The sequence below is a fragment of the Juglans microcarpa x Juglans regia genome, chromosome 5D (assembly GCF_004785595.1).
Source record: "Juglans microcarpa x Juglans regia isolate MS1-56 chromosome 5D, Jm3101_v1.0, whole genome shotgun sequence".
NCBI lineage: Eukaryota > Viridiplantae > Streptophyta > Magnoliopsida > Fagales > Juglandaceae > Juglans > Juglans microcarpa x Juglans regia.
The window spans coordinates 9,811,131-9,838,184 of NC_054602.1; the positions used below are offsets into that span (position 1 = coordinate 9,811,131).

The following is a 27,054-nucleotide window of genomic DNA, read 5'->3' on the forward strand; positions in this document are numbered from 1 at the left end:
CTAACTAAACAAAGAGAAAACATATAGCATTGAACTAAAATATCAGCATAGACAACATAACATTACACACACACTGAGAGAGAGAGATCAAACATGAAAGTGATTGAAACATGGAAAATGTAAGAACCCATTGAAGGAAACTGTTCAGAAATGTATGAAACCCACCAAAGATTCTCGTACTAGCCAACAATGGATCAAAGTGAAGCAGAGCATACACATTGCATTACCGGAGGGTTAGTGATCGAAGGACCGTTCAATTGACTCACTGGGAAAATGTTGAAAGGCTTCAATCGCAACATCTCTCTCGCTCTCTCTCCCCAAAGATTAGCAGAGCATTGACTTCGGTTAAAGAAGACAGCGAAGACTTGTACCATTACTTGGGATAAACGTGCGCCACACAGTTATTGACGCAATGTCTATCGACCCAATAAAGAGGAAGTCGGTTTTAAAAACTCGTTCACAAGTTCGTTACTCTATCTACGTGCAAAGACTACTTGCCTAACTTTGTAAGGACCGTCAATGAATGGTTACTATTACTACTAAAAAAAATATGATTACCAGAAAATCTGATCTTAAGAGCCCTTATTTTTGTGATTAATTTCTTGATTGATTATTTATTTAAGATGATGATTTTTAGGGAAAAGGGAAAACATATGGGAGGATAAATTCAAACCTTTTAAAACTACTGTGCGTTTATGATTAGTATTTTTTTAACAGAATATTAACTCTAATTTATCTACCTTTTTTTTTTAATTTCTCATTAACACTTTATGAACTATCGATTAAAAAAAATGACAATATAAAACAGTTTCTCTCAGTTTTTTTTTTTTGGAAACCATTTCTGTATTATTGCTAAAGTCAAGTACTGATCCTAGTAATTAACACCGTAATGGTGTAAATTTAAACTGGAAAACCGGTCCGAACCGGACCGGTTCGTCCGGAACCGGTTCCTATATTATGAAAACCGGTTGGATCCGGTCCGGTTTCGGTTCCGTAGATTCTAGGACCGGACCGGACCGAACCGGACCGGACAGGTTAGAAAAAATATATATATATAAATTAATTTTATATATTATACAAAATATTTATATATATAAGTTTTATATATAATATATAATTATATATCACATATGAAATAATTTCATATTATAATTTATAAATTATAACATAAAATGTTAATCTTAAATATGAACATTTGTAATTTGTTTGATTATATGTTATTAATATAATTATATATAAGATAATATTATTATAATTTATAAAATAAAAGTTTAAAATCTAAAGATGAAAATTTAATTGATCATATGCTTTAAACATAATATATATATTAAATTATTAATAAAATTTTATCATTAGAAGTAATACGTTATTATATTTATTTTACATTTAAAAAAAAGCGAAAAATTGGACCGGACCGAAAACCGGTAAAATCGGAGGTACCGGTTTATGAGGGTAACCGGAGCGTAATCAGTTTTGAAAAATACAAAACTGGTACATACCGGTTCAGTCCTAGATTTTTTCCAAAACTGAACCGGACTGGACCAGTTACACCCCTAATTAACACAACCAGAAATAGACTCAATACCCCCAACATGGCTGCAAGCGTACAGCCCTTGGGATCATTAAAGATTATAGTGCACCTTCACCATCTCCAAGGTTTGAAACAGTCCCAAAATTGTAGAACTACAAGCCGTAGTGTCCCAAAATCGTGCACCTTCATGTTGAGTATTATGGAGTCTGGTTCACACCGCACGAGCTAAGCGTCTAGCCGCTCGAGCGAATACAAGTCAGAGAGTTTCACTCAAAGACAGCTCGATAGACTACTTGAGCAAAGGCAAGTCAGAGAGAGTTCGCTCGACACACAGCTCGAGCGAAGGGAAGTCAAAGAGTTTCGCTTGAAAAGCCGCTCGACACATGGCTCGAGCAATTGCGAGAAACAAGTTCGCTCGATGCGGGCTCGACACACCGCTCGAGCGAACATCACTATTTCTGATTTTTTAGGGTTTTCGACGCATGATGTATAAAATGGTTTTGTTCTTGACTTGTGACTGTTCTAGCATGAATAGTAGCCATCCCATAATATTGAATTGTGATTCCTCAAGAAATACAAATCTTGCTCCCGTAGATGTAGGTAATTTGCCGAACCATGTAAATATTGTATCATGTGTGATTGCTTATTTTTCCCTTGTTTGATTTTACTTTATTGTCATCATTTTTCATAACAATTGATATCAGAGCCAAGATTCGGATCTGAGGAAAAACGATGGCTAGAGAGGAAGTGAAGGCATCGGGGATAGAGAAGTTTGATAGCACGTATTATGGATACTGGAGGATGCAGATAGAGGATTACTTATATGGAAAAAGATTTCATCTTTCATAGTTGAGGAAGAAGCCGGACAACATGTCAGTTGCTGATTGGACCTATTAGATTGACAGGTTCTGGGGCTTATTCAGTTAACCCTATCGAGATTCGTTGCACACAACGTCATCAAGGAGAAGACGACTGCGAATCTCATAGCGGCTTTGTCAAGTATGTATGAAAAGCCGTTAGCGAATAACAAGGTACATTTAATGAAAAAGTTATTCAATTTGAAGATGGTACATCTGTTGCACAACATCTGAATGATTTTAATACTATCATAAATCAATTGTCGTCTATTGAAATTGAATTTGATGATGAGATACGTGGACTGATACTACTGGCATCACTGCCAAATAGTTGGGAAGCCATGAGAATGGCTATCAGTAACTCTGTCGGTAAGTCCAAGTTGAAATATGATGATATCCATGATTTGATTTTGGCTGAGGAGGTGTGCAGGAGAGATTCAAGCGAGACCTCGGGTTCGAGTTCAGCGCTGAATGTTGACTCTCGAGGGAGAGCACAAGACAGGAACTCAAATAAAGGCAGATCAAAATCAAAGAATAAGGACAAGAGCAAGTTAAAGCCTGGTCAGCAGGCAACGTGCTAGAATTGTTGCAATGCTGACTACATTAAGAAGAATTGCAAAAATTTCAAGAAGACCGAAAATGATAGTACTAATGTGGTAACTAAAGAAGTACATAATGCACTATTACTTGCAGTTCATAGTCCAGTTGATGATTGGATACTTGATTCAGGGACTTCCTTCCATACTCTTCCTATCTGGAAATAATGCATAACTATGTTGCAGGTAATTTTGGGAATGTGTATTTGGCTGATGGAGAGGCTTTGAATGTAGTAGGGATGAGAGACATTGACGTTGCACTTCCTAACAAGAACAAATGGACCATGCAGAAGGTCAGACACATTCCTGAGTTGAAGAAAAATCTCATTTCTGTTGGGTAGCTTGCTGATTGTGGTCATTCAGTGGTGTTTTCAGATAGCACCTGGAAGGTCACCAAATGGGCATTGGTACTGGCTCGGGGTAAGAAAATTGGTATACTCTATATGACTACTGGCTTGAATAATACTATTGCTACTACCATTGCAGAGAGCACAACAAATTTGTGGTATTACAAGCTTGGCCATATAAGTCAGAAGGGCATGAAAGAACTTCTAACTAGAGGCAAGCTACCATAACTGAAGTCAGTTAATCTCAGTATGTGTGAGAGTTGCATTATGGGGAAACAAAAGAATGTCAATTTCTTGAAGAGTGGCAGAACACTGAAGAAAGGGAAACTAGATCTTGTGCACACTGATGTGTGGGGACCTTCCCCAGTGGCATCTCTTGGAGGTTCTCTTTACTACGTCACATTTATTGATGACCACAGCATGAAGGTATGGGTCTATTTTTTGAAATATAAATTTGATGTATTTAATGTGTTCAAAATTTGAAAGGCTATGGTTGAGATAGAGACATACTTGAAGTTGAAATGCTTGATGTCTGATAATGGTAGTGAGTATATTGATGGTGGGTTCAAGGAGTATTGTGCAACTCAGGGTATCAGAATGGAGAAGACCATTCCTGGGACACCACAGCAAAATGGAATTGCTAAACGCATGAATAGAACCATAAATGAGCGTGCTAGAAGCATGAGTCTGCACGCTGGGCTACCACCTACTTTCTGGGTAGATGCAGTTAGCACTATAGTATGCTTGATAAACAGAGGGCCATCAGTTCCATTGGATTGTGGACTGCCTGAGGAGGCTTAGAGGGGAAAGAGGTCAAATTTTCTCATCTTAAAACTTTTGGCTGTCTTTCTTATGTTCTTATTTATTATGATGCTCATAGTAAACTTGAGACTAAGTCAAGGAAATGTTATTTCATTGGCTATAGAGACGAAGCATTTGGCTATCGTTTCTGGGATGATCAGGGTCGGAAGATTATAAAAGCAGGAATGTGATTTTCAATGAGAAGATTGTGTACAAGGACAAGTCTAGTACAGTTGCTAAAACAGCTCCTTAGGAGTCTGAGTTTGTGAGTTTGGATGTCTACCAGAGGCCATAGTGCAGTGTAGAGAAATGAGTGGCGGGGAGAGTGGGTCCAGTACACCCATTCCTATTATTCCGCAGTTAGATCCAGAGTCATCCACTCCTACACCTACAGTTCACAGGTCAGTTAGGACTATTTGTCCTACACAACATTTCTCACCGAATTTGAATTATATTATGTTGACAAATGGTGGAGAACTGCAGAGTTACCAAGAAACCTTGCAAGATGAAAATTCCAGCAAGTGAGAGTTGGCCACGAAGGACAAGATGAATTCATTGCTAGGGAATCAGACATGGGAGTTAACAGAACTTCCATCGAGAAAGAAGATATTGCACAACAAGTAGGTGTATCGGATGAAAATTGAGCATGATGGTAGTAAGAAGTACAAGGCCAGACTTGTTGTAAAACGCTTTCAGCAGAAACAAGGTATTGATTACTTTGAGATTTTTTCGCCTGTGGTAAAGATCACAACCATCAGGTTAGTTTTGGCTATGGTTGTTATTAAAGATCTATTTCTTAAGCAGTTAGAAGTAAAGACAGCTTTTCATCATGGAGATCTTGAAGAAGACATCTACATGCACTAACCTGAGAGGTTTGTGGTACAGGAAAATGAAGGTTCAGTTTGCAGACTGAAGAAGAGCTTGTATGGCCTAAAACAAGCTCCTAGACAATGATACAATAAATTTGACAGCTTCATGTGTAGTGCAAGGTACATCAGATGTCAGGCAAATCACTGCTGCTATGTCAGGCAATTTGACAATTCTTACATTATTTTGTTACTATATGTGGATGACATGCTTGTTGTAGGGGCTAATATTGATGAGATCAATAATCTGCAGAAGCAGATGTCAGAGCAATTTGTAATGAAGGATTTGGGAGCTGCAAAGCAAATCCTTGTCATGAGAATTGTTAGAGACAGCGTCAGAAGCATGTTGAGACCCTCACAAGCTGAGTATGTGAAAAATGTACTCAACAGGTTCTATATGGACAAGGCCAAGCCAGTTGGCACACCCTTGGGTAGTCACTTCAGGCTCAGCAAGGATCAGGTACCAAAGTCAGAAGAGGAACAAGACTATATGAGTAAGATTCCTTATGCCTCAACTATTAGTTCACTTATGTATGCTATGGTTTACACTAGATCAAATATTGCCCATGCAGTGGGAGTTGTGAGTAGATACATGAGTAATCCTGAAAAACAACATTGGGAAGTAGTGAAGTGGATTTTGAGGTACCTAAAAGGCTCCTTAGAAACGTGCTTGTGTTTCTCAAGAGATGACTTAGAGGTGCAGGACTATGTTGATGCTGATTTAGCTGGAGATACTGATAGCAAAAAAAGTACCACTGGGTTTGTTTACACTTTGGGTGGTACTGCAATTTCATGGGGTTCCAATCTACAGAAGACAGTTTCTTTATCTACTACAGAAGCTGAGTATATTGCAGTTTCAGAAGCTGCAAATGAGATGGTTTGGATACATGGCTTCTTGGAGGAATTGGGTAAAAAGAATCGGAATGGCACTCTCTACAGTGACAGTTAGAGTATCATATTCCTTGCCAAGAACTCAGCATTTCATTCCAGGACTAAGCACATTCAGATCAGGTATCACTTTATACGATCATTGTTAGATGATGGACAGTTGTTACTTGAGAAAATTTGTGGAAGTAAGAACCTTGTTGATATGTTGACAAAGGGTGTTACACTTAAGAAACTAAAGTTGTGCGCAACTTCAGTTGGTTTTCTAGCATGAAGACAGGAGGAGTGAGTTGCAGAGGTGGAGGATATCATGTTTGAGGTAGAGGGCAATATTGTGGGTGTACCAGTCTCCAAGTGGGAGTATTGTTGAGTATTATGGAGTCTAGTTCACACCACTCGAGCGGAGCGTCTAGCCGCTCGAGCGAATACAAGTCAAAGAGTTTTGCTCAAAGATAGCTCGACAGACAGCTCGAGTAAAGGCAAGTCAGAGAGAGTTCGCTCGACACACAGCTCGCGCGGAGGTAAGTCAGAGAGCTTCGCTTGAAGAGCCGCTCGACACATGGCTCGAGCAATTGCAGGAAACAGGTTCGCTCGATACGGGCTCGACACACCGCTTAAGCGAACATCACTATTTCTTATGTTTTTAGGGTTTCCGCTGCATGATGTATAAAATAGTTTTGTTCTTGACTTATGATTGTTCTAGCGTGAACAGTAGTTGTCTCATATTATTGTATTGTGATTCCTCAAGAAATACAAATTCTCTGCAGCTCTGGTGGCCTTAGGTAATTTGCAGAACCACGTAAATACCGTATCGTGTGTAATTACTTGTTTTTCCCTTGTTTGATTTTACTTTATTGTCATCGTTTTTTCAAAACACTTCACCCTTCGATTATGTGTCCGTGTACAAGAGAAATCCCAAGCTCCACACATTGAGGTGCCAGCCATTCCCAGACACCACATTGGGCATGCAATTACAATATCTCATGAGAGAGCCAGTACTCAAAGCCTGATCATTTGGCTGTTGGCTTCTAGAATCGGTAGCAACATTGATCTGCCTCGCATGCATGGACTGCACAGCTCTTTCGGAGTTTTGAAGGACTTCATTATAAGATAATATATGGGAAAGGACGAAAATTCTCTCAAACGAATTGAAGTCTTACTAACAATGATTGTTCGTCCAAACGAAATCTGGACTTTAAGGCTACTGATCAGATGTCAAAACTGGCCGTGTGAATGATTGCAGGTTGGATTCAGCTTTGAGATTGACAAGAATTAGGCATCCTTCCTAGAGTTAGTTTTTATAGGCAGGTTAATATATAGTGTTCTTAGTGTTTGTAAATGTAGAATTTGCAGATTTTTAAAAGCTTGATTTTAGAATTGTAACCCTCGAGCTTATTACCACGACTATACCAAAAATAAAGGTTATCATTAATTGAGTTTGAGTATTATTTTCTTCTTAAAAAGTGAAATCTTGAGTGTTTTTAGTGCTTATTATAATCCAATATAACTAAAACTCTTATTAAAAATTAAAATTCTGAAAAATAAAACTGATCCACTAGCTAGGTTAGAGCTGTCACTGCGAGGTGTGTAAAGTGAGATTTGGATAGTAAGTTGAGATGAAAGTTTTAATAAAATATTATTAGAATATTATTTTTTAATATTATTATTGATTTAGAATTTGAGAAAGTTAAATTTTTTATTATATTTTGTATGGAAATTTAGAAAAGTTGTAATGATGAGATGATATGAGATGAGATAAGACACTTTCACCATCCAAACGAGCCTTAAAACTAGTCTAGCTATCTGGAAAGGCAAATCTCTCTAGATTGGATGATATCTACCAAGGGTTAAGCTAGCGAATTATCAAGTTGAGCTATTGCTCAGTCACGCCTCGAATGAGCTCTCTTTATTTTCTCCATTGTGTGTTTTTTATCTCCCCCCCCCCCCCCCCCCCCTTCTTACTACTTTCAATCCCTTTGATCATGTGCTTGTACGATCGCAATGCAACCCAAGTCATAACACCATTGTAGTTTGGAGCAAAATTGAGAGGAAACTTGGTATTATTGTAAGACCCAGCCACTGCCAGACCATGCACGCGGAAAACATTTCCAAAATACGTCGCACGAGTTCATGCAATCCGTTGCACGGGTTCACGAGTTCACACCGTTTTTTTTTTTTTTTTTTTCCATTTCCATGCAAGTTCCTTCTTCCCTTTTATTTAGGTTTGATCTGTTTTCTATTTTTAGTCTATATATATGTTAATCAACTTCAACCCTAGACTAAGTGCCACTCATTCTCCTCTTCACAGAAGGCCAAACCGAGATCCCCTCTCCACTATGCTAGCAAGGATCTTTGTCGGCAACCATAGCTTCCATCACCCACTGTACTGCCCGTTGTTGCCGCACCACTTCATCCACGCTCCACGGAGAACCTCTGTCCGGACCTCACCACCGTGCCCAGCCACATGAAGCTACCGCCCAACGCCCCGTAGCCTCTGTTTGCAAGCCTTGAAATCCCCTGTTTTCGTTATCCAAAAACAAAGCACCATTCGGCCACCTTAAGCTGCCACCTTCACCCTCCACCGAAAGCTAATCCGCGTGGCGACCCCCCCATAGAAACTGCCGGTGAGGATTCCCCATCACCCCTGTCCGCCGCACGCCATTCAGGTTTCTCGGTAAGCTCACGTTTTTTGGTTCGTTGGCAGTTCTTCCCACTCGGTCTCTCCCTCATTTCTCTCACCGTGCGTCTTTCTCTCACTCTCGCCGTCCAGTGTAGGTAACCCCACTGTCGTACACCTCTGTTGCACTCCAATCACACCACCGTAGCTCCTCCAGCCAGCCCACCGCGCCTTGCCCCTCCACGCATACACACGGTTTGGTCAAAGCTCCTACACTTCCTTTCTTTGTTTTCTTGTCATTTTGTTAATTTTAAATTTTTGTGTATATATATATATATACATATATATGTGTGTGTGTGTGTATGTGTGTGTTTATATAGATATTCAAAAGCCTTTGCATAGTCAATCTAATATAATTAAAAAAAAAATCATTATTATCTACGAATTTCAAGTTTCATCACTGTGTTTTAAACCTTCAACATGTATTTGTAAATTCTAAGTTTTCCATGTTTACAGAAATGATTTTTAGTAAGTTAAAATTTATTTCTAGTAAAGCTTCTTTTAAAGGTAAACGATAACGTTGTAATTCTATTATGATCTAGTTTATTAAATAATTATTGTTATATAATTTAAAATATTTTGGTGTGATTATTCTATTTAGTATTAAATTTGATAGTTTGATTCTTCAATAGTAAATAAGTTAGAATTTAATATTTTAGTTAAAGGTCAAGTTGGATACTGAAGAATTTGGGAAGTGATGATATTTTAGGGATTGGAAATTTAAGTTTTTGAGAAATTAAAATAGTTCATTCTAACATTTTAGGCTTAAATTTTGAAGTACGTGATCGACTGAAAATTTACAGAAATTACGTGATTATTTTATAGGTGACGATTAATTTTTGTTCGACACGTTTGAGGAAATTTTTGAAAAGCTAAGAAGTCCAGATAAGCGGGGTTCCTATGCTAGATTTGCATAAGAAGAATTTTTTTTTTTTTTTTTTTATAGAAGAGCTAAATTCACCTGTCCATGAGTGACCTTGTCCCAAATTTTATTAATAAACCCTCACTTGTGGCGAAGAAAAATCGTGGTTACAGACCGGCACCTGGGGATACAGATAAGCATGAAGATCCTAAACCAGGTGTCAAAATAATTGAAAACCTCTTACCAAAAGAAAATTACATCAGGACAAAACATACTAAAGAAAACCATTCCTGTAAAAAAAACCACAATCAACGTTAACTCAAAAACATAAAAACATAAAATCTTACCAATCCAACCAAAAAGCCACATGAATAAAGACACTAACAGCAACGCAAAGATGGCAAACCCAATAAATCCAAACAGATTAATCCTTGAAGCAACCTAGGCACATCCCTGGGAAATCTCCATTCAGAGGTCAATCCAGTCGCACCACTCTGTGCCAACCAATCAGCAACTTTATTACTCTCCCTATAAACATGTCTAACTATGCACACCATAGAATCCATAAGTGCTAGAGTCTCTTCCCAAAAATCTTCCAGGTACCACACCCTACACCTTCGCCTATTCCACCACGACATTACTACTTGAGAATCTAATTCAATTTCCACAAAATTAATCCCCAGATCCTTACAGGCTTTGAGACCCTGCAAAACAGCTAACAATTCAGCTCTATTATTAGAACCATAACCAATAAAAGAATTGAAGGCGTAAACCATATAGGCTCGATCATTTCTAATAATACCACCCACTCCTGAAGAACTTAGGTTACCAAGACTACTTCCATCTGTATTCAACTTAAACCACCCTTGAGCTGGCTTTTGCCAAGCAACTATCTTTAAAAACTTCCTATCATGAACCAAAGCCGGAATATTCAAAATCTGTAAGTCATGTATAGAACATTTCCTAACCTTTTTCGTATCTCGACTTACTAAAGTATCCAACTTCTAATAGAAAGCCCGACCGAACTAATAGATTGAATACTACCCTCCATGCGAGCATTACATCTTCTATTCCAAAGATGTCAAGTAATAATGGAAAGTAAAAGCCCCACTATGATTCCCACTTGAGATACTGAGGACGCTCGTCGAAACCAAATTATTGCCGTCTCTTTCCAAGTAAGCCCAAGAGGAAGACCAAAGATAGCTCCATAATAATGCCATAATTCCTTTGCAAACTCACCTTCGAAAAGTATGTGGTTTTGGTCCTCATACTTACCTTCGTCACAACAGTCACAACGAGAAACTACCGGGATTCCAATACGTCGAAGACGATCATCTACACTCAAAGCATTGTTCCATGCTTTCCACATCAACACTGAAATCTTAAGTGGAAGCAACTTGTGCCACATCCAAGGATGCCACTTCATACTAGAGCCTTGTATTCGAATGCAATCCCAAGCGGATTTAGTAGAAAAATTCCCACTCTCATGCTTCATCCAGATCAATACATCAGACCCTTCCTTACAAACAGCTAAAGCCTCAATAATTTCCTCCAACTTATCTTGTCCCACTATCGTGCTCAACAGTTCCACATCCCAACTATTAGACAATTTACACTCTTTAACTTTAAGCATCAGATTACCCACTATCTGGAACTCATCAATTAATGGACCCCCATCTCTCCATTTATCATACCAAAATAGAATGTTCCCATCTCTAACTCTCCACTTTACATTATTAAGGACACAAGGAATGCATTTAATAATCATTTTCCAAAAATCTCGTTCCTTTTTTTCTATCACTGAGACACCAAGGTGAAGATGCCACATATTTTCCTTTAAAGAACCTAGCCCACAGAGACTCTCCTTGAATTAAGTTCCATGCAAACCGCATATGCAATGCTTTTTGCATGTCCTCTAAATTACGCAATCCCAATCCTCCCTCCTCTATTGGTTTACAAATACTATCCCATGCCACCCACTTTTTTTTCCCTTTGCCATTTACCTCACCCCAAAAAAATGTGCTCATCATGCGATTTAACTCTTTAATAATTGATTGCGGGACCTGCAACACTGCAAAAATATGTAAAGCCATACTAGAAAGCACATGCCGAAGAAGAATCAACCGGCCTCCTACAGATAGGATTTTCATTTTCCAACCACTGATTTTGTTCCAGACTTTGTTAACCATATCCTCCAGGTGCTCATGCTTAAGACACCCCAAGACAATCGGGACCCCTAGATATTTAAAAGGAAACGAGCCTTCAGAAAACCCTGTCAGCCTTTTAAGAGCTCTCTTTCGGACCAACGAAATTTTTGGCGAATAAAATATAGCCGTCTTTTCTTTATTAATTTTTTGTCCTGACCAATCTTCGTACTTTGCAAATACCCTTAACAATTCCCTGACCGACTTCTTTCTTCCATTCAAAAAAATCACAATGTCATCAGCATACATAAGATGTGAAATATGAGGAGTGCCTCTAGCTTGGGAAAATTTTCCAATCTTTTTTTCCATAAAACTATGTTTTAAAATTCTAGATAGTACCTCCTGAAGAATGATAAAGAGATAAGGCGAAATGGGATCCCCCTGACGTAGTCCCCGACCCCCTTGAAAAAATCCTTTCGTCGTTCCATTTAGCATCACAGAGTACCATACATTCGAAATATAAGCATGAATTAGTTCACAAAATGGAGGAAAACCAAAACACCTCAATACCTCCAGCAAAAAATTCCATTCCACCCGATTATATGCTTTTGCCATGTCAACTTTAATCATAACATTTCCACCATGAGATGTTTTATTCAATGAATGAACCATTTCCTGAGTAAGACTAATATTTTCAAATATACTCCTCCCAGATATAAAGGCACCTTGCTCAAAAGATACCAATTTAGGGAGAAAACCTGTCAGACGATTCACAATAATTTTTGAGCAAATTTTATAGAAGACTGAGCAAAGGCTTATCGGCCTAAATTTATCAAACCCCGAAGGCACATCTACTTTCGGGATAAGCACAATGAAAGAAGCCGAATAAAATCTCGGAAGTCTTTTAGATAGAAAAAATTCTGAGATAGCACCCAAAACATCCATTTTTACCACCTCCCAGTAGCTCATAAAAAAACCCGCACCAAAACCATCTGGCCCAAGAGAACTATTTATAGGAATAGACGAAAGAGCCTATTTTACTTCTTCCAACGAAGGGACACAACTAAGCCGATCACAGTCCTCTTCTTCAATAACCGGCGAAATTAAATTAGTTAAGTCCGGCAACTCTCTTGGCTGATTTGATCGTTGTAGGAACTCCGAAAAATATTCAACAGCCCCAAGATGAATTTCTTCTGGTGAGTTCAACTCTAACCCATCTGTAGTTCTCAACTTATGAATTTTCCTATGCCTTTTATTGGATAACCAAACATGAAAGAATTTTAAGTTCCGATCACCTTCCATTCTCCACATAATTTTAGCCATCTGAGCCAATCTTATATCTTCCCTTCGTCTCCAAGTAGACAACTCAGTAGAGTACCTCACAAGCTCCCTCTCGACCTCATTATCCCAATTACTTTGCAGGGAATGCTCAAGACCCTCAACCTTCTCTTCAAGAATAGCAATCTGAGCGTTGGTCTGCCCAAACACCCTCTTGTTCCATTCACGAAGAGCCACCTTAAGCTTTTTCAGTTTACTAGCTAATTTCATGAGTCTCGTACCTACCGATGGTTCATCCCACACCATCTGTACAAAGCTCATAAAATCAGGGTGCTCAATCCACATTTGTTGAAACCTAAATGGAGAGGGACCATAAGTAAAAGGATCTTTCAGGAGTTCTATAAACATGGGACAATGATCCGACGTTAACCTTGATAAATACGAACACCATGAATTCGGAAATGCCATCAGTAACTTTGCATCAAGAAACACTCTATCCAACTTAGCCCAAGCTCTAGATAAGCCATGCGGACCATTGCACCATGAAAACTTTCTCCCTTGAGAATTCATTTCCAACAACCCGCCCTGGTGAATCCATCTATTAAAGTCATCCATTGCAACTCTTGTCCTTGGACTACCACCACATATTTCCACATCCAAATGAATTATATTGAAATCTCCAGCAAACAAACAAGGCTCCACACCCATTCTAGCCGAACTCATTTCCTCCCAAAGCAATTGTCTTTCATATCTATTACACTTAGTATAGATAAAAGTACCCAAAAAATGTGAAGAGCCGTCGTCTATACGTAAAGTCACAAACTGTGTTCCCATTCTGACCAGCTACACGTCCATTTCAGTTTTCCAAAATACCCAGATTTTCCCACCAAAATCCTCATTAGTAATTACCTTATCAAAATGAAACATCCGCATAAACATCTGAGATTTATCAACACGCTGAAATGGTTCCAGCAGCACTGCCACCTTCGGCTTACATTTATTCAGAAGACTCCTTAACCGTCCCTTAGAAGTACCTAATCCCCTTATATTCCAAACTAATATTGACCCTATCACTGAGATAACTTTTTGGCACGAGTGATCACCCTCTTGGAACTCCTGATTTTCTCAAATTGCCACTTATGGTATTTTCTCTTCCCTACCTCATCCTCTGTTTCCGTGTGATATTCCTTATCTTGCAGGAAGACTTCCGCATGTAACTTTGGTTTCGGATCAAACATCGACCCTTCTTCCAAGCAAACCTCTTCGTCCTGCAAGTTATCAACCTCCCTCTCCTCAGTACAAGGAACTATTTCCACCTCCCTCAAACTTGAGTCCACCTCATTCGACGTTGAAGAACAAACCAGTCTTACATCATTTCTCTCCACCTCCTTATTATTGGCTGCCTCCGCAGGAACCTCAATAACAGGAGACTCACCATGATCCTTATCCGTTTCCAACTCCTCAATCAAAGGTATGGAGGAATCACCTATTTCCAAATTTGCCTCAGAATCTTGATTTGCTTCACCTTCTTTTTCCTCAACTACTGGAAGATTCTTAGTTTCCTTCGGTGCTTCCACAATCGGTTCTTCCACAACTGGCTCTTGTTGCCGAACCCATACTTTCCGTCCCGTAATCTTTTTCCCCGCGCGACATGTTCTTTCATTATGCCCCTGTATTTTGCACTTGGAACAGAACGCCGGTAGAGTTTCATAAATTATCTCTTGTTTGCGGCTAGACCCCAGTCCAAGAATCTCAATCCAAAAATGAGATAACGAATCCTTTGCAACATCCATCTCCACACAAATACGGGCACCGTCAGTGCGAGTGGCACAACGGGTGGGATTATCTCGTCTAATAAATCTACCAATTGGAGCAGTAAGAATTTTAAGAAAAGACTCATGATAATAGTTAGTAGGCAAACCTAGCAAAACGATCCAAACCGGTACAATAGATGGCTCTTCTTCTTCCTTAAAATCTGGACTCCAGTGGAATGGACGGTATGGAATCCCGTCAATATCATTAACTTCACGTGAAAGGGCCTTCATGTAGTCTTCTTCCGAAGTCATTCTTATAAACACGTTCCGAGGATGCAACATGTTAGAAACAACTGGAATGCCATCAAGATTCCAGCATTTTTGAATGAATGCCCGAATAGCATCCAGGGAAGGACGGTTCCGAAGAAATTTCAAGACAATGGAAAATCTAAAGGGTTCTGCCGAGCGTTGAATTTCCTCCTTAGAGAACTGAAAGAAACTCTCACCATCCTTGGATTTTGGCACACGGTGCGCCACAGACAATTCTGGAAGAGGATGAGGAACCACCGATACGAGATCCACGAACAGACGTCGACGTACGTTCTCAACGGCAGCCATATAGCCTTGCATAAAGAAGTCTCAAGGAGAACTTTCAAGAAGAAAGCAATGTTCTTGGAGCGCTTGAGTCATTCTTGGAGCGCTTTCTAAAATTCCTGTATAAAAAGAAATAAATTGAGGTTGGTTTGTAAAAAAAATGTACATGTTGTTTTAAAAAGAAAATGTGAAAAACAACCTCAGTATATGTTTTGCATTCACTTATGAGATATGTATGAAAGAGAAAAGAAATGTTTTTGACATGAATAGTATAGACATGAGCAACATTTGACATGTTTCTGAAATATGCAAAAGAGCGAATATGATATCATTGAGATTTTTATGCATGTGATATGAAATGATTTGGATCTGTTTTTGATAAAATGGAAATTATATGAATATGTTTCACATGTGTTTTGATATGATATGGATATGATAAGACTTTGGCATACTTACTGTTCTTAATCTGATTCTTAATATGGTTCTGATATGATGATACTGGTTCACGTGATATGGTTGGTACCAACATGATATGATATGATATGAGTGCACCCACTTTGGAAACAAAATAATTTTTTACATTTTCTTTCCTGTGTGCATACTCGGGGCTCCGAGATTGAAAAAATGGGAAAGTTTCACAACATGATACTGTCTGGTTTGGCCACCAGGGATAGCACAACCCTACCACGGGGGTTAAACATAATATATGATATGATACGATACGATACGATACGATATGATATAATAAGATGAAAATGTGCAGTTATGTTATGCCAAAGCGGTTTTTGAATATGAAAATAGTTTATGAGTATGAAAAGATTTAAAAGTCGCTCTGATTTTTCTCATAACACGTTTTGAGATGTGCATATGAAAATGAAATGTTTTATCTCTACATACCAAACTTTCTAAAAATGACTCATGTTTACATACTAGTATATGTTATCTGCTTACTAAGTGGTGGATAACTCACCCCCTTATCTTCTTATATTTTTCAGATGATATTGATTGTCCAGCTGGGGATCAGGATTATAAATTGGAGCTTGGCTAGATATGGATAGAAGGTCGAGTTCCATTGTTAGTAGAAGGGTAAAACTTGAGTATTGAAGTACTTTGAGTTGTTTGGACCTATTGAGATTTAAAGATATATCATTCTGTTTCGTTGAGATAATTAAAAAATTGTGAACCCCTTTGGTTTATGTTATTTTGTAATGATGACTTATGGAGTTTGTATTATGGTTATTTAAAAAATATGAGATTGTGTGCTATTTATGAAATCTTTGGAATTTTAGGTGCTTGGAGAGATAGGTTGGTAAGTGACAAGTAGTAATTTTCCGACCCTTCCAAGCACGGGGCGTTACAATTATTGCTTGCAATATATGGTACTATCAATTAAAAACAATTCGGTCCCATTCCCATATAGAACTTGTCTGTATAAATTAGACAAAGCAGTACAAATATACATCGTGACTGTGATTAAGGCCCCAAGGCAAGAATCTGCATATCTTAATTATGGCAATTATTGGGCTTGCAAAGAGCTGAATGAAACCTCATAATTTTATCAATGAACCTTCATTGAATTAATAGCGATGGAGATCATTATGGTAACAATTAAAACACATTGAGTTACCAAAAAAAAAATTTAAAAAATCTAGGTGTCAAAAAACCTTAAAAATCTGACTAATTGTAAACATTCTATATAAACCAAAATCATTTACAACTTAAACAAAGAAGCCACGTCCATGCACTGTCAAAATGTCTATCACTTCATTCACGGTGCTATGCCTTCGATCCCCTAGTATTTATTATCACTCCCTCTTTCACTGCCCTCGTTGAGCTATACAAGCATATGATCCCTTCTTGGTAATTATTGTAGGAAAAGTGAGCTTGACTTCCTACGTCAAGAGGGTCATTTTTCTTTGCATGCATTAAACGCAAGCATGCTTTCATGCATTCTAAAAGAGAAACCTATGCCTCGTAGGTGCAAGACTTATTTGTTTACCTAACTTAAAGTTTGTCATGGTTAATTTGTCTATACTCACGTCAAAAAAATGTGCATATCTCGTCTATAAGAGCATACATCGGAAAATTGAGAGAAGTTTGAAGAGAGTTCAAGAGATACACGAATAGTCAATCGAGTATTTTCCCTTTGATGAGGTTGTGATGCTTGGGTGTATTGGAGTTTTAGGTTTGAGTTATTTGTTATCGCTTTTTTTATTCAGTTTTTGTATCAGTGAATTTCTCTAAGATTATCTCTATCTATTTTTCAAGCCGAACCACTTAAATCTTGATATTTTATATGACTGTTGAAATTTATTTATTATCTCTTTTTTTACTTCTTGACCATCTTAAAATCTTCATTTGGCACAACAATTATTCTCTCTTTATAATAATAAGCTTTTAAGATGGCAACAAAGGGCATCTATTATCTTTTGTATTAGAAATGATATTTACAATCTTATAGTATATAAGTTTTATACGTTTTTTTTTTAAAAAAATAAATAAATCTAAGATCCACATAAAAAAAATATATATTTTTTAAAGAGAATATATATAACTTATATACTCTGTAATTATATCCAACATTACTCTTCTTATTACGCGGATACAACACATTTTTTATCATCTATGATATCATGGCATGGAGTAGTAGTGTTGAAAACTTTTCCTAGCTATTTATAGAATTATTGCTTCATAAAATTATATTAAAATGTTGTATTTGAATTTTAAATTTTATTACATAATTATTTTTTATTTAAAATAGATTGATAAAAGAAATGACATGTGTACTATTATCACTCTTTTATGTTTTGGTAGGCCAAGCAGTTCGGCATATGGACCGCTCCCTAGCTAGTTCCTTTACATGTATAGGCATTTGTTAGCCCAATGCAAATGGATATAATGGAGATTTTAAAAATGGCACGCCTTTCTCTATCTATCACTTTATACTGTCTTCTCAAACCGTCCTTGGAACTTCGAAGTTCCAAATAAAATAATAGAGGTGGGGGGCGCGCGAGCGCTTGGGCTTGATAAAAGAAGCATCACAATCCAACTCAAGCAGTACATCTGCAGCTTTCATTTCTGCATGCCATTCTCAGCCAAAAACTCCAAGACAAAACCTATATTGTGAGTGAGAGAGAATGTTGGTATGTTTGTCTTTGTCATACATTATTGTTCAATGAAAGCATAATGAATTCTCGAGATTATTCCCTCTTCTAATTCTTGTCTTTATCCTCTCGGACCATCCCCACCTCTTCTGCTGCAACAAAGAAAGCGAAGCATTTTATTTCCTGAGGGTGGGGAATTTGTAAGAAAAGGAAATAATAATTTTGAAAAAAGAATTGATATTCTGCAGGAGTAATATTATATACAAGTTTTAAATAGACAAATTTCATACAAATTTTTTATGAAAAGTGAGTCTTATAAATAAAAAATAATTTTATTTTACATTTTTTTAAAAATTAAATTTATTTTTTTAAAAAACTTATACAAAATTTATCTATTTAAAAAATATCATTCTCCTGCAATTGCGCTCACTTAAAAGGCAACGTAAGCTAGCTATATATCTAGCCCCTATCACCTCCGAAGCTAAGGAGAGCTTTTTTTGGGGCATGCTGACAGAGCATCACCTATTATTCCTCCCAACACATCCTTCCATGCGCTAGTTTTCAACATTCTCTTGGACTTTCCTCCAAGCCCTTTTCTTCTTTAGCAAAGCTGTTGCCTCTCTCCTCACGTACACTAAGCAAAACAACCCCCCTTAGATTTGGCTACTCAACCTCTTCTTCTTGGACTTTGCAGCATAGTTGCCGATTCTTAGTCCTTTTCTAAATCACTTAAAGTCTCATTGGACGACTAAACTTGCTTAAATTTAATTTAAAAGGGAACGATCTTAACAATACTGACTCCCTATATATATGTTGTAAAATCTATTCAAGACTCCTTACATACATAGAAGAGGTCACTCCACCTCCACGCACCAGCCCAACTTTCAGAAGCTCAGGAAGACTGTAAAGGAGTGATTAAACTCTCTCTCTCTCTCTCTCTGATCTCTCTCTCAAATGGGTAGGGGAGAGCAGGATTCCAGTACCGTCATTAATCGTTCCTCCATTGCTCTATTGCAGGAGAGATTCAGACAGCTAGAAAGAGTGAAGGAAATGAGAGAGCAAAGAGAGCTCATGAGAATGCTCGCCCAACCTAAACATCATGAACATGTACATCTCAATCTGATCAATCCCACCACCAATATGCATTACGATCAGCAGCAATTGAGGTTGTTTTTCCACTCCGACTTGGTCTTTCCACCGAGGTCGTCACCTCCCCAAGCTTCCCTCTCTATTTGTCCGCCGTCTCAGAGCAAACATGCCGGCTACAGTACTGGGAGCGCTGGCGCCGAGGCCCCTCTCTCGATGAAATCGTCGTGGCGGCCTACTGATCATACACCTGCCTCTGTTCTCACATCCTTGAATTTATTCAAGGATTTTGATTCTGACTCAGATGTTGACACTTCTCTTCATCTGTAACCTATATATATATACTAGTTCTCTCCGGTAGTGTAATATTGATAATGAGTTACCTTATAATGATCAGTGCTATGAATATATATATATATATATGACATATGCTTATCTTAATCGTATTTTTCATTAAGCGATCGATCCAAGATTTGATCAGTTCATCACTCTTAGTATCAGTTTAATGGATGAAACCGACGATGTCAAATCAAGCCTCGTAAATTTGCATGTAGCTGTATTGAGATTTATTGGAGATGGTGGTTTCTGAACCAAATGAATCGTGCTGTTGCAGTAAATACGTACGTGAGATCAGTAGAAGTTATATACGTTAACTAGATCCAATCTGTTGCATGTCCAATTAAAATTTCAAAGAATCTCAAAAAATATATATATAAATTAAACTTTCATTGCTTTAGCAGTCTGGCATTGCAGCTCGTATTTCGATAATAATAGCAGACAATTATTTCCAGGTCAGAACGTTATAACTTGATTGAAATCTGTGATCGATGACGTCGTTTAGGCGATCGATAGTTCACCATGTTAATATAACACTCTTTGTCGCATGGGGTGATCCAGCCAAAACGACAATAAGTCGTTTAACTTTGAATTTAGTACCTCTTCCTCGATCGTTACAAGCTCGTGCCATGCCGGCCAACAAACTTACATGCATTTCATGTCCGGAATGAAAGAACCAATTCCTTTGACTGTTACTAAACTAACCAACTGCATGTTTGAGTCTAGCAAATATAGTTTATAGTTTTAGAACTTATAGCTTACAACTTAAGCAATAAATTTTACTATTAAAAAATCATTGTAAGTATATATTGAAAACACTTTCAAATATGTTACGTGTGTATGAAAATAAATTAAAAAAGTACTTTATGATATAGTAATTACGATTATTTGAATTTTTAAAAATTATAACCATATTCTTGAAAGTTTAAATTAGTTGTAATTATCTAAAAATTGTATAGATATTTTCGTCTATTGATAGTGTTTTTAAAATCCGAATTACATTTCACATTATCTAGAAAAGAACGTTTCCTCAAACATATTTGAGATTAAAAGTGCTTTAATATGTAACACTCAAATAATCTAATTTTTTTATTAAAAAGCTTTTAAAACTGTTTAAACACTTTTTAAAACTTCTATTGCAATCCCAAACAAACCCTAAGTAATGATACGATAGGACTCATTTTACAATCAATCAATACAGCATATTATTTCATTAAAAATAAAATCTAATTTTACAAAACTACCATTCATTTGATATAAAGTCGTAGAAGTGTTAGCTGAAATTAATCATTTTCCATATAACTATATATGTGTCCCTTAGGATGCGTGCATTAATTACACGTTATCGTAAGAATAAATCTATATTAAGGACTAATAAAAATTAGACTCCGCTTGGATAGTGAAAGTATTTCATTTCATCTCATCATTACAATATTTTTAAATTTTTACATAAAATATAATAAACAATTCAATTTTTTTAAATTTTAAAATAATAATAATATTAAAAAAATAATATTCTAATAATATTTTATTTAACTTTCAACTTTTATCTCAACTCATATCATCTTAATTCACTATACAAACCGGGCACCTTAAAGTTTTTATGTATCTTTTTATAGTCTAAGCTAGAATGATGATTTCCTGAATAAGTTAAAGCTATAGTCATTAATAATTAAATTTTAATCAGAATAAAGTGTGATAACACTGTTAACTACGTGACAAAAATGCTATAGATCGACCAGGTGACAAAAAATGGTTTAGAATGTCCGTCATGTACATATGTATTGTGTAAGATACAGCATGATGTTTGATTAAAAAAGGGATAGAAAACATTATTTATTTCTTTTTCTTTTCTTTTCTTGGCATAAAAAGAGAGTTATTTCTCCATCAACAAAAAGTACCAACTGTACAAATTATTGCTCCAGAGTACAGACTAGAGAGTACAAACTCCTACCAGAGAGACAGAGCACTAGACCTGGAACCTTTCTCCTTGTCTCAACAGTACCCTTTGTATTCCCTTTTGTTAGTAAACTTTTTCTCATGTGATCTTATTCCTGGTAAGGACGTAGGCATTTGTGGCCAAACATATAAGTATAAATAGAGAAAGTTTACTATGCCGTTCTATTATGATCGTTTAATTTGACCGCTAGTTAAAATATATTTTTTTTATTTAGTGATTAAGAAAGTGATTTTAAATATATTGATATTTTTTTTATTTTTTAAAAATATTTAAATATATTAAAAAATTTAAAAAAATAAAAAGTAAGACTGGGCAACATAGTAGCCCTACTCATATAAATACTGATTGAGTCCCTTTTGTGTGTCATTATTGATTTTAGTTTCTTTTTTGGTTTTTTTGTTTACTTCTTTTAATTTGTTACCCTTTTTTTCCAGCTAATCCCGAAAGGTATTGTCGAGTACCGTTAATCTTCAAGTTTATTCTTTTATATTAAAATGATATATTCATTCTAACGTGTTATGTTATATGTTAAATGATCATCAGTTATCTCAAAGGTTGGACTAATAGTAAGAAATGAATTTTCTAATCATTTAAATCATATCTTAACATTATATCAAGAATGGTTTCATTTAAATCCCTCCCATTGTCGTTTGGATCCCACTTTGCATTCTCCATCTTTTTCATAATCATTCGTACTTCCCTTCCTCCTCTTTGAATCCTCCCTCCGTATGCATCTTGCCTCCCCTTCTTCCACATTTCCATTCACATGGCTCCTAAGAATCCTTCACCCTTTATCCTAAAAGCCACAAGCATGCCAAGCCTTCTAGTTCCTCAAAGACTCCTCGGGGCCTAAACCCTCCTGAGGTCTGTATTGTGTGGCGCCCCAACTCGTATGTACGGAAACATGAGAATCGAGACACTCAGATGATGACAACTGGGTCACGCATCTCAACGATAGTGTCAAGTATGTGTACATGCAATAGTATACAATAAATAACGCAACGGATAATTTAAATAAGTCAATTAGGTACCAGAATTTGTAATAGAAATTAACATAAGTAAAAAGATTAAAAAGAGTTACACAGTATCCCAAAATAAAATATAATGCAAATCCAAATACAATAACAAGTGATCCCATATCACTCCTCGGGCGAAGCCGAATCCTCAGGCTTACCCTCAACTTCCTCTGCATCGAAATATGCGTCACCATAAAACGGTACCGCAGGTAAGTATAATCCAAATAACCCACAAGATAAAAGTGCATTAATGCAACCAACATACATGCATATGATGAAGCATGCATTATTCACAAAACAACATTTTTCCAAAAACGAACATTTACCAACGTACGCCAAAATCCCATTTGACCCAAAAATAATAATCCGTCATTTTCCCAGAAAATAACAACACAAAATCCTTTTATCCAACACACGCTATTTTCCTAGAAAATAATCCAATAATCCATTTTAACCGTATGGACCATGATCTCCCCTAAAGATCATCCACACACGCTGGCTCTCATCATCACATCACGGGTAACGACCGTGCGAGTGACTTCGTAATGAGCGATACCCAGTTTCGTGCCCAGCGCGTTCGTGGCCAAGCATCCTCTAACCTTCGCCAGCAATAGGGTCACAGAGTCGGCACGAGAGCGTTACATCCCGTCTAATCCATGCGGATGTCACTCAGTATATTCCGCTCCCGACTGACTAGAGGAGCTCCACCGAGATAATGCATCATCTCAGCTTGGGGTCGTGATACGCAAGCACCCAAAAATCATTTCTCACATGAAAATCCAGTTTTCAATAAACACATGAACATGAATACAATTACACGAAAATCCAATTTTATTTACAAACATGATCATGCGTGCAAATATGCAATGTACATGAAACGTCACAATGTCCAACATCCAACAATTTACAACACAGTTCAAAATACACAAACAACTCCATCTTCCAATCCATCCAACTCCCTTACTCCTCGAACTCAATCCTGCACAACCAACCAAATCACAATAAAAATGAGTTAGTGTAAAAATACATTTAAATCTGAAAGTTCTTTGAAAAAATACTTATAATGCTATAGTATAATTTTCGAAAGATCATGGAGGTGCAAGAGATGGCGACACAGCAACAGAACAATGCAAAATGCACTGGGTCGTGGGTCTCAAAAACTCACTTTTGAACAGTGACAAACTAAGACTCGAGATTACTAGGGAAAGGCTTAGGGATGCCGGTGAAGCTAATGGTGGTGGTGGTTTGTAGTGGGTGGCGGCGTGGGAGGTGTTTGGAGGCCAAAATACTCAAAACAAAAATGTGGATGGTGGAGCTTCACCGGTGGCGAATCGGAGCTGGGTATAGGTGGTTTAGGTTGCTGGGAGGTCAAGGATGATGTGGTGAAAAGATAGTGGTCAGAGGTGGTGTGACGGTGGCGCTGCAACAAATGGTGGCCGCGGCTTGAAGCCGTGTGTGGAGGTTAACGGTGGCGCGAAAGGGGCTGGGAATGGAGGGGTGTGGTCGCCGGCTGGTGAGGAAGAGAATGGGAGGAGCGGTGAGGCACACGGCGGCGCACGGTGGCAATTGGTAGGAACCCATATCTTGTGGCCCATGGTCAAGCCACTAGCCAAGTCAAGACAAGGTTGGACAGCCCCAAAACAGGCCCACGGGCATGCCATGGGGCCTGCCTTGACATGCCCAGGATGCCCAAGGAGGTTGGTGACCAAACCAGCCCATTCAGCATGACCAGCACGCCCCACGCACATGCCCAACACCCCAGCACCCAGCACCCCAGCGCCTAGACCCCTGCCTGGGCCATGCCAGCCATGCCAGCGCCCAGACTAGCCCAGGGCCCTGTCAGCCAGCCTAGCCCACCCATGGGCTCATGCATGCCATGGATCAACTTGGCCCATGCCAACTATGTTATTTTTTATTATTAATTTTTATTTAATTATTTATTTTCCAATGGACCTATTGGGGATTTTCAACTTGTAATCCTTATAAATAGGACCTTTAGTCTTTGCATTCACATCTTTTGACAAATTCCCTAGTGGGTAGACTATTTTGTTCTTGAGATCATCTTTTGGTGCTAGAGCACTTGGGCTTTTTGGATGCAATTCGTGAATCCCAAAGTGAGGATCACACCTTGCAATTCGTGAATAGGTGTGGTTCAATCCATCTATCTTGCAACTTGGTGCAATTCGTGAATTCAAGTTGTGTTTATCAATATATGAGGTTTATTCAATTCTTGTGCAATTCGTGAATCAAGTATTGAATTATCTTGTTTGTTCTTTGGTTCATTCCAGTAGTTAAGTATTATTGCTTTTGCTCTTGAGTGTTCTTCAAAGTGTTCTTCATTTGTTCTTTGTGTTCTTCATAATTTTTTGCTCTTCTAATCCATCCAAGCCACCAAAGTCGACCAACACATTGTTTGTCACTTACCATATTTGAATTGCCTCTTCAAACCCTAGCCTAGCCGAAACACACTTCTCCCCCTTAGTGCAAAGTCCAATTCAGCTACTACTTGCCTTATTTGGACTTGACCTAGCCTCCACTCATACTTACTATATTCAGCCATCCTAAGTCGTCCACCATAAACCCTAGCCGACCACGTCCTTACCCTAAGTCCAAAACCCTAAACACAAACCCTAGTCAACTCCATCATCTTAACCCTTGACCTAGCCATCCATCAAGAGTCATCTTTGGCAACTTCCTTAATTCAAAGAAAGTTGACTCAATCCAATTCAATTCCATAATTCTAGGAACTCTCCTAGAATCACTCCATCCCTCCAATCACTCATCCAATTCCTAAAATCTCTCAAGGCTCCCTAAGGTGATTCTTTCCTTTTAGGAGTCTTGACTTCTTCCAATTCAATTTCAAATTCAAATCCCAAATCCAATCCCTTAATTTAAGGAATTGCAAATCCTCTTCAATTCCTTAAATCACTCTTCCTACAATCAATCCAAGTCAACTATTGACTTGTCATCTTAATTCAAATTCAAATTTCCCTCTTCACTCAAAGATTCCCTCCATCTTTCAAACTTACCATATCCATTCCTAAGCCAACCAAACCCTAGCCTCACTCTTCCAACTCATTCCCAAATCCTAACATCATCCTAAGCTCAAACCCTAAACCATCTCTTGCTAATCTCGAAATCCATCTTAGCCACCCCACAAAACCCTAGCTACACTACACTATATCTACCCAAATCACCATCCAAGTGGCCCAAACATCAAGGGTAAACCTTAGGCCATTCACATTGCATCAAACACCCATAATCCCAAGCCAATCTTCCAAGACCACGCCTACCCTACTTCTTCATAGTCCACGGCAACCCTAGTTGCCTCCAACCCAAACCCTAACCTCATCTCATCCATTCCACCCTAGCCTCCATCATCTTGGCACCTCACTCAAGAACAAGTCTAGCCACCCACATTGATTTGTCTTAGCCTAAACACTTAGCCTACCCAAATACATCATTATTCCATCACTCAAACACCATCATTTTGTGGAAGGCCAAGCAAGTTGGCAAGGTCACTCGGTCGTCATCTTCACCAAGGCAAGCTAGTGAACCTTAGTGTTAGGGACAAGACCGGGGTCCCTAACACAATGGTGGTGGACGACGCAACGAACGGGAGAAAGGGAGGAAAAATCGCACGGGAGAGGAGAAAAAGAAATGGGGAGAAAATAAAAGAGAAGAAAAGAAAAAGAGGAAAAGAAAAAGGAAAAAAGAAAAAAGTGAGGGAAAGAAATGAGGTCCAATCCTCACATATTGGGTCACAAAAATGATCCAACGAAAAAGATTTCAAAACAGCAAGTTAAATAAAATAATTTAAACATAGTGATTAAATTAAAATAATATAATTAAATCCAACAATAAATTAATTTAAAATAAAGAGAAATTTAAATGCATAACAATAATTAATATTAAGGGAACATATCAAATAAATTTCACAAATTAAAAATCATGAAAATAAACCCACTAAAAAATTCGACAAATTTAAAACAAGAGAATCAATTTTTAAATTAATAAAAATAATCTTTCAATTAAAAATACACTAAAATACGGGGTGTTACATATTGAGCCACAAAAATTCAATGAGTTCTCCTGGTGGTTGGTAGTGACTCTTGGCGAGTTGGACTCACTGGAGTTGAACTTCAAGGTGCCTGGCATCGTTGAGTTTGAGGTGACGTCACCCAACGAAGGCGCTGTAAATTCCGAAAGGTACGCCTTGAAGGTGGCGTTGTACCCTAGCATGTTTTCCAGCAACCTTAGGCTACCTTTCCATCGTCCTGTTTGCGATGTGCTAAATTACCTTCGTTTGGCACCTGCTCAACTCCACCCAATGCATGGAGGATCTTAGTGTCGTGTTGCG

The 27,054-nt window shown here is 37.8% G+C and overlaps 3 protein-coding genes across 3 annotated transcripts; 1 reads left to right on the plus strand and 2 right to left on the minus strand.

Moving 5' to 3' along the window:
• Positions 1-12,598: 12,598 nt before the first annotated feature.
• LOC121265656 lies at positions 12,599-13,552 on the minus strand. The gene has a single exon (XM_041169346.1). The coding sequence runs from the start codon at positions 13,550-13,552 to the stop codon at positions 12,599-12,601; it is 954 nt and encodes a 317-aa protein (XP_041025280.1).
• Positions 13,553-13,914: 362 nt separating this feature from the next.
• Positions 13,915-15,216, minus strand: LOC121265657. The gene has a single exon (XM_041169347.1). It carries the CDS (start codon positions 15,214-15,216, stop codon positions 13,915-13,917), a length of 1,302 nt encoding a protein of 433 aa, XP_041025281.1.
• Positions 15,217-19,250: 4,034 nt separating this feature from the next.
• LOC121265658 lies at positions 19,251-19,712 on the plus strand. The gene has a single exon (XM_041169349.1). It carries the CDS (start codon positions 19,251-19,253, stop codon positions 19,710-19,712), a length of 462 nt encoding a protein of 153 aa, XP_041025283.1.
• Positions 19,713-27,054: the final 7,342 nt, after the last annotated feature.

What these genes read in the sequence shown, in the direction of transcription:
- LOC121265658 (XM_041169349.1), top strand. Translation starts at nt 19,251, where the DNA reads ATGGGTAGGGGAGAGCAGGATTCCAGTACCGTCATTAATCGTTCCTCC.
- LOC121265657 (XM_041169347.1), bottom strand. Translation starts at nt 15,216, where the DNA reads ATGGCTGCCGTTGAGAACGTACGTCGACGTCTGTTCGTGGATCTCGTA.
- LOC121265656 (XM_041169346.1), bottom strand. Translation starts at nt 13,552, where the DNA reads ATGGGTGTGGAGCCTTGTTTGTTTGCTGGAGATTTCAATATAATTCAT.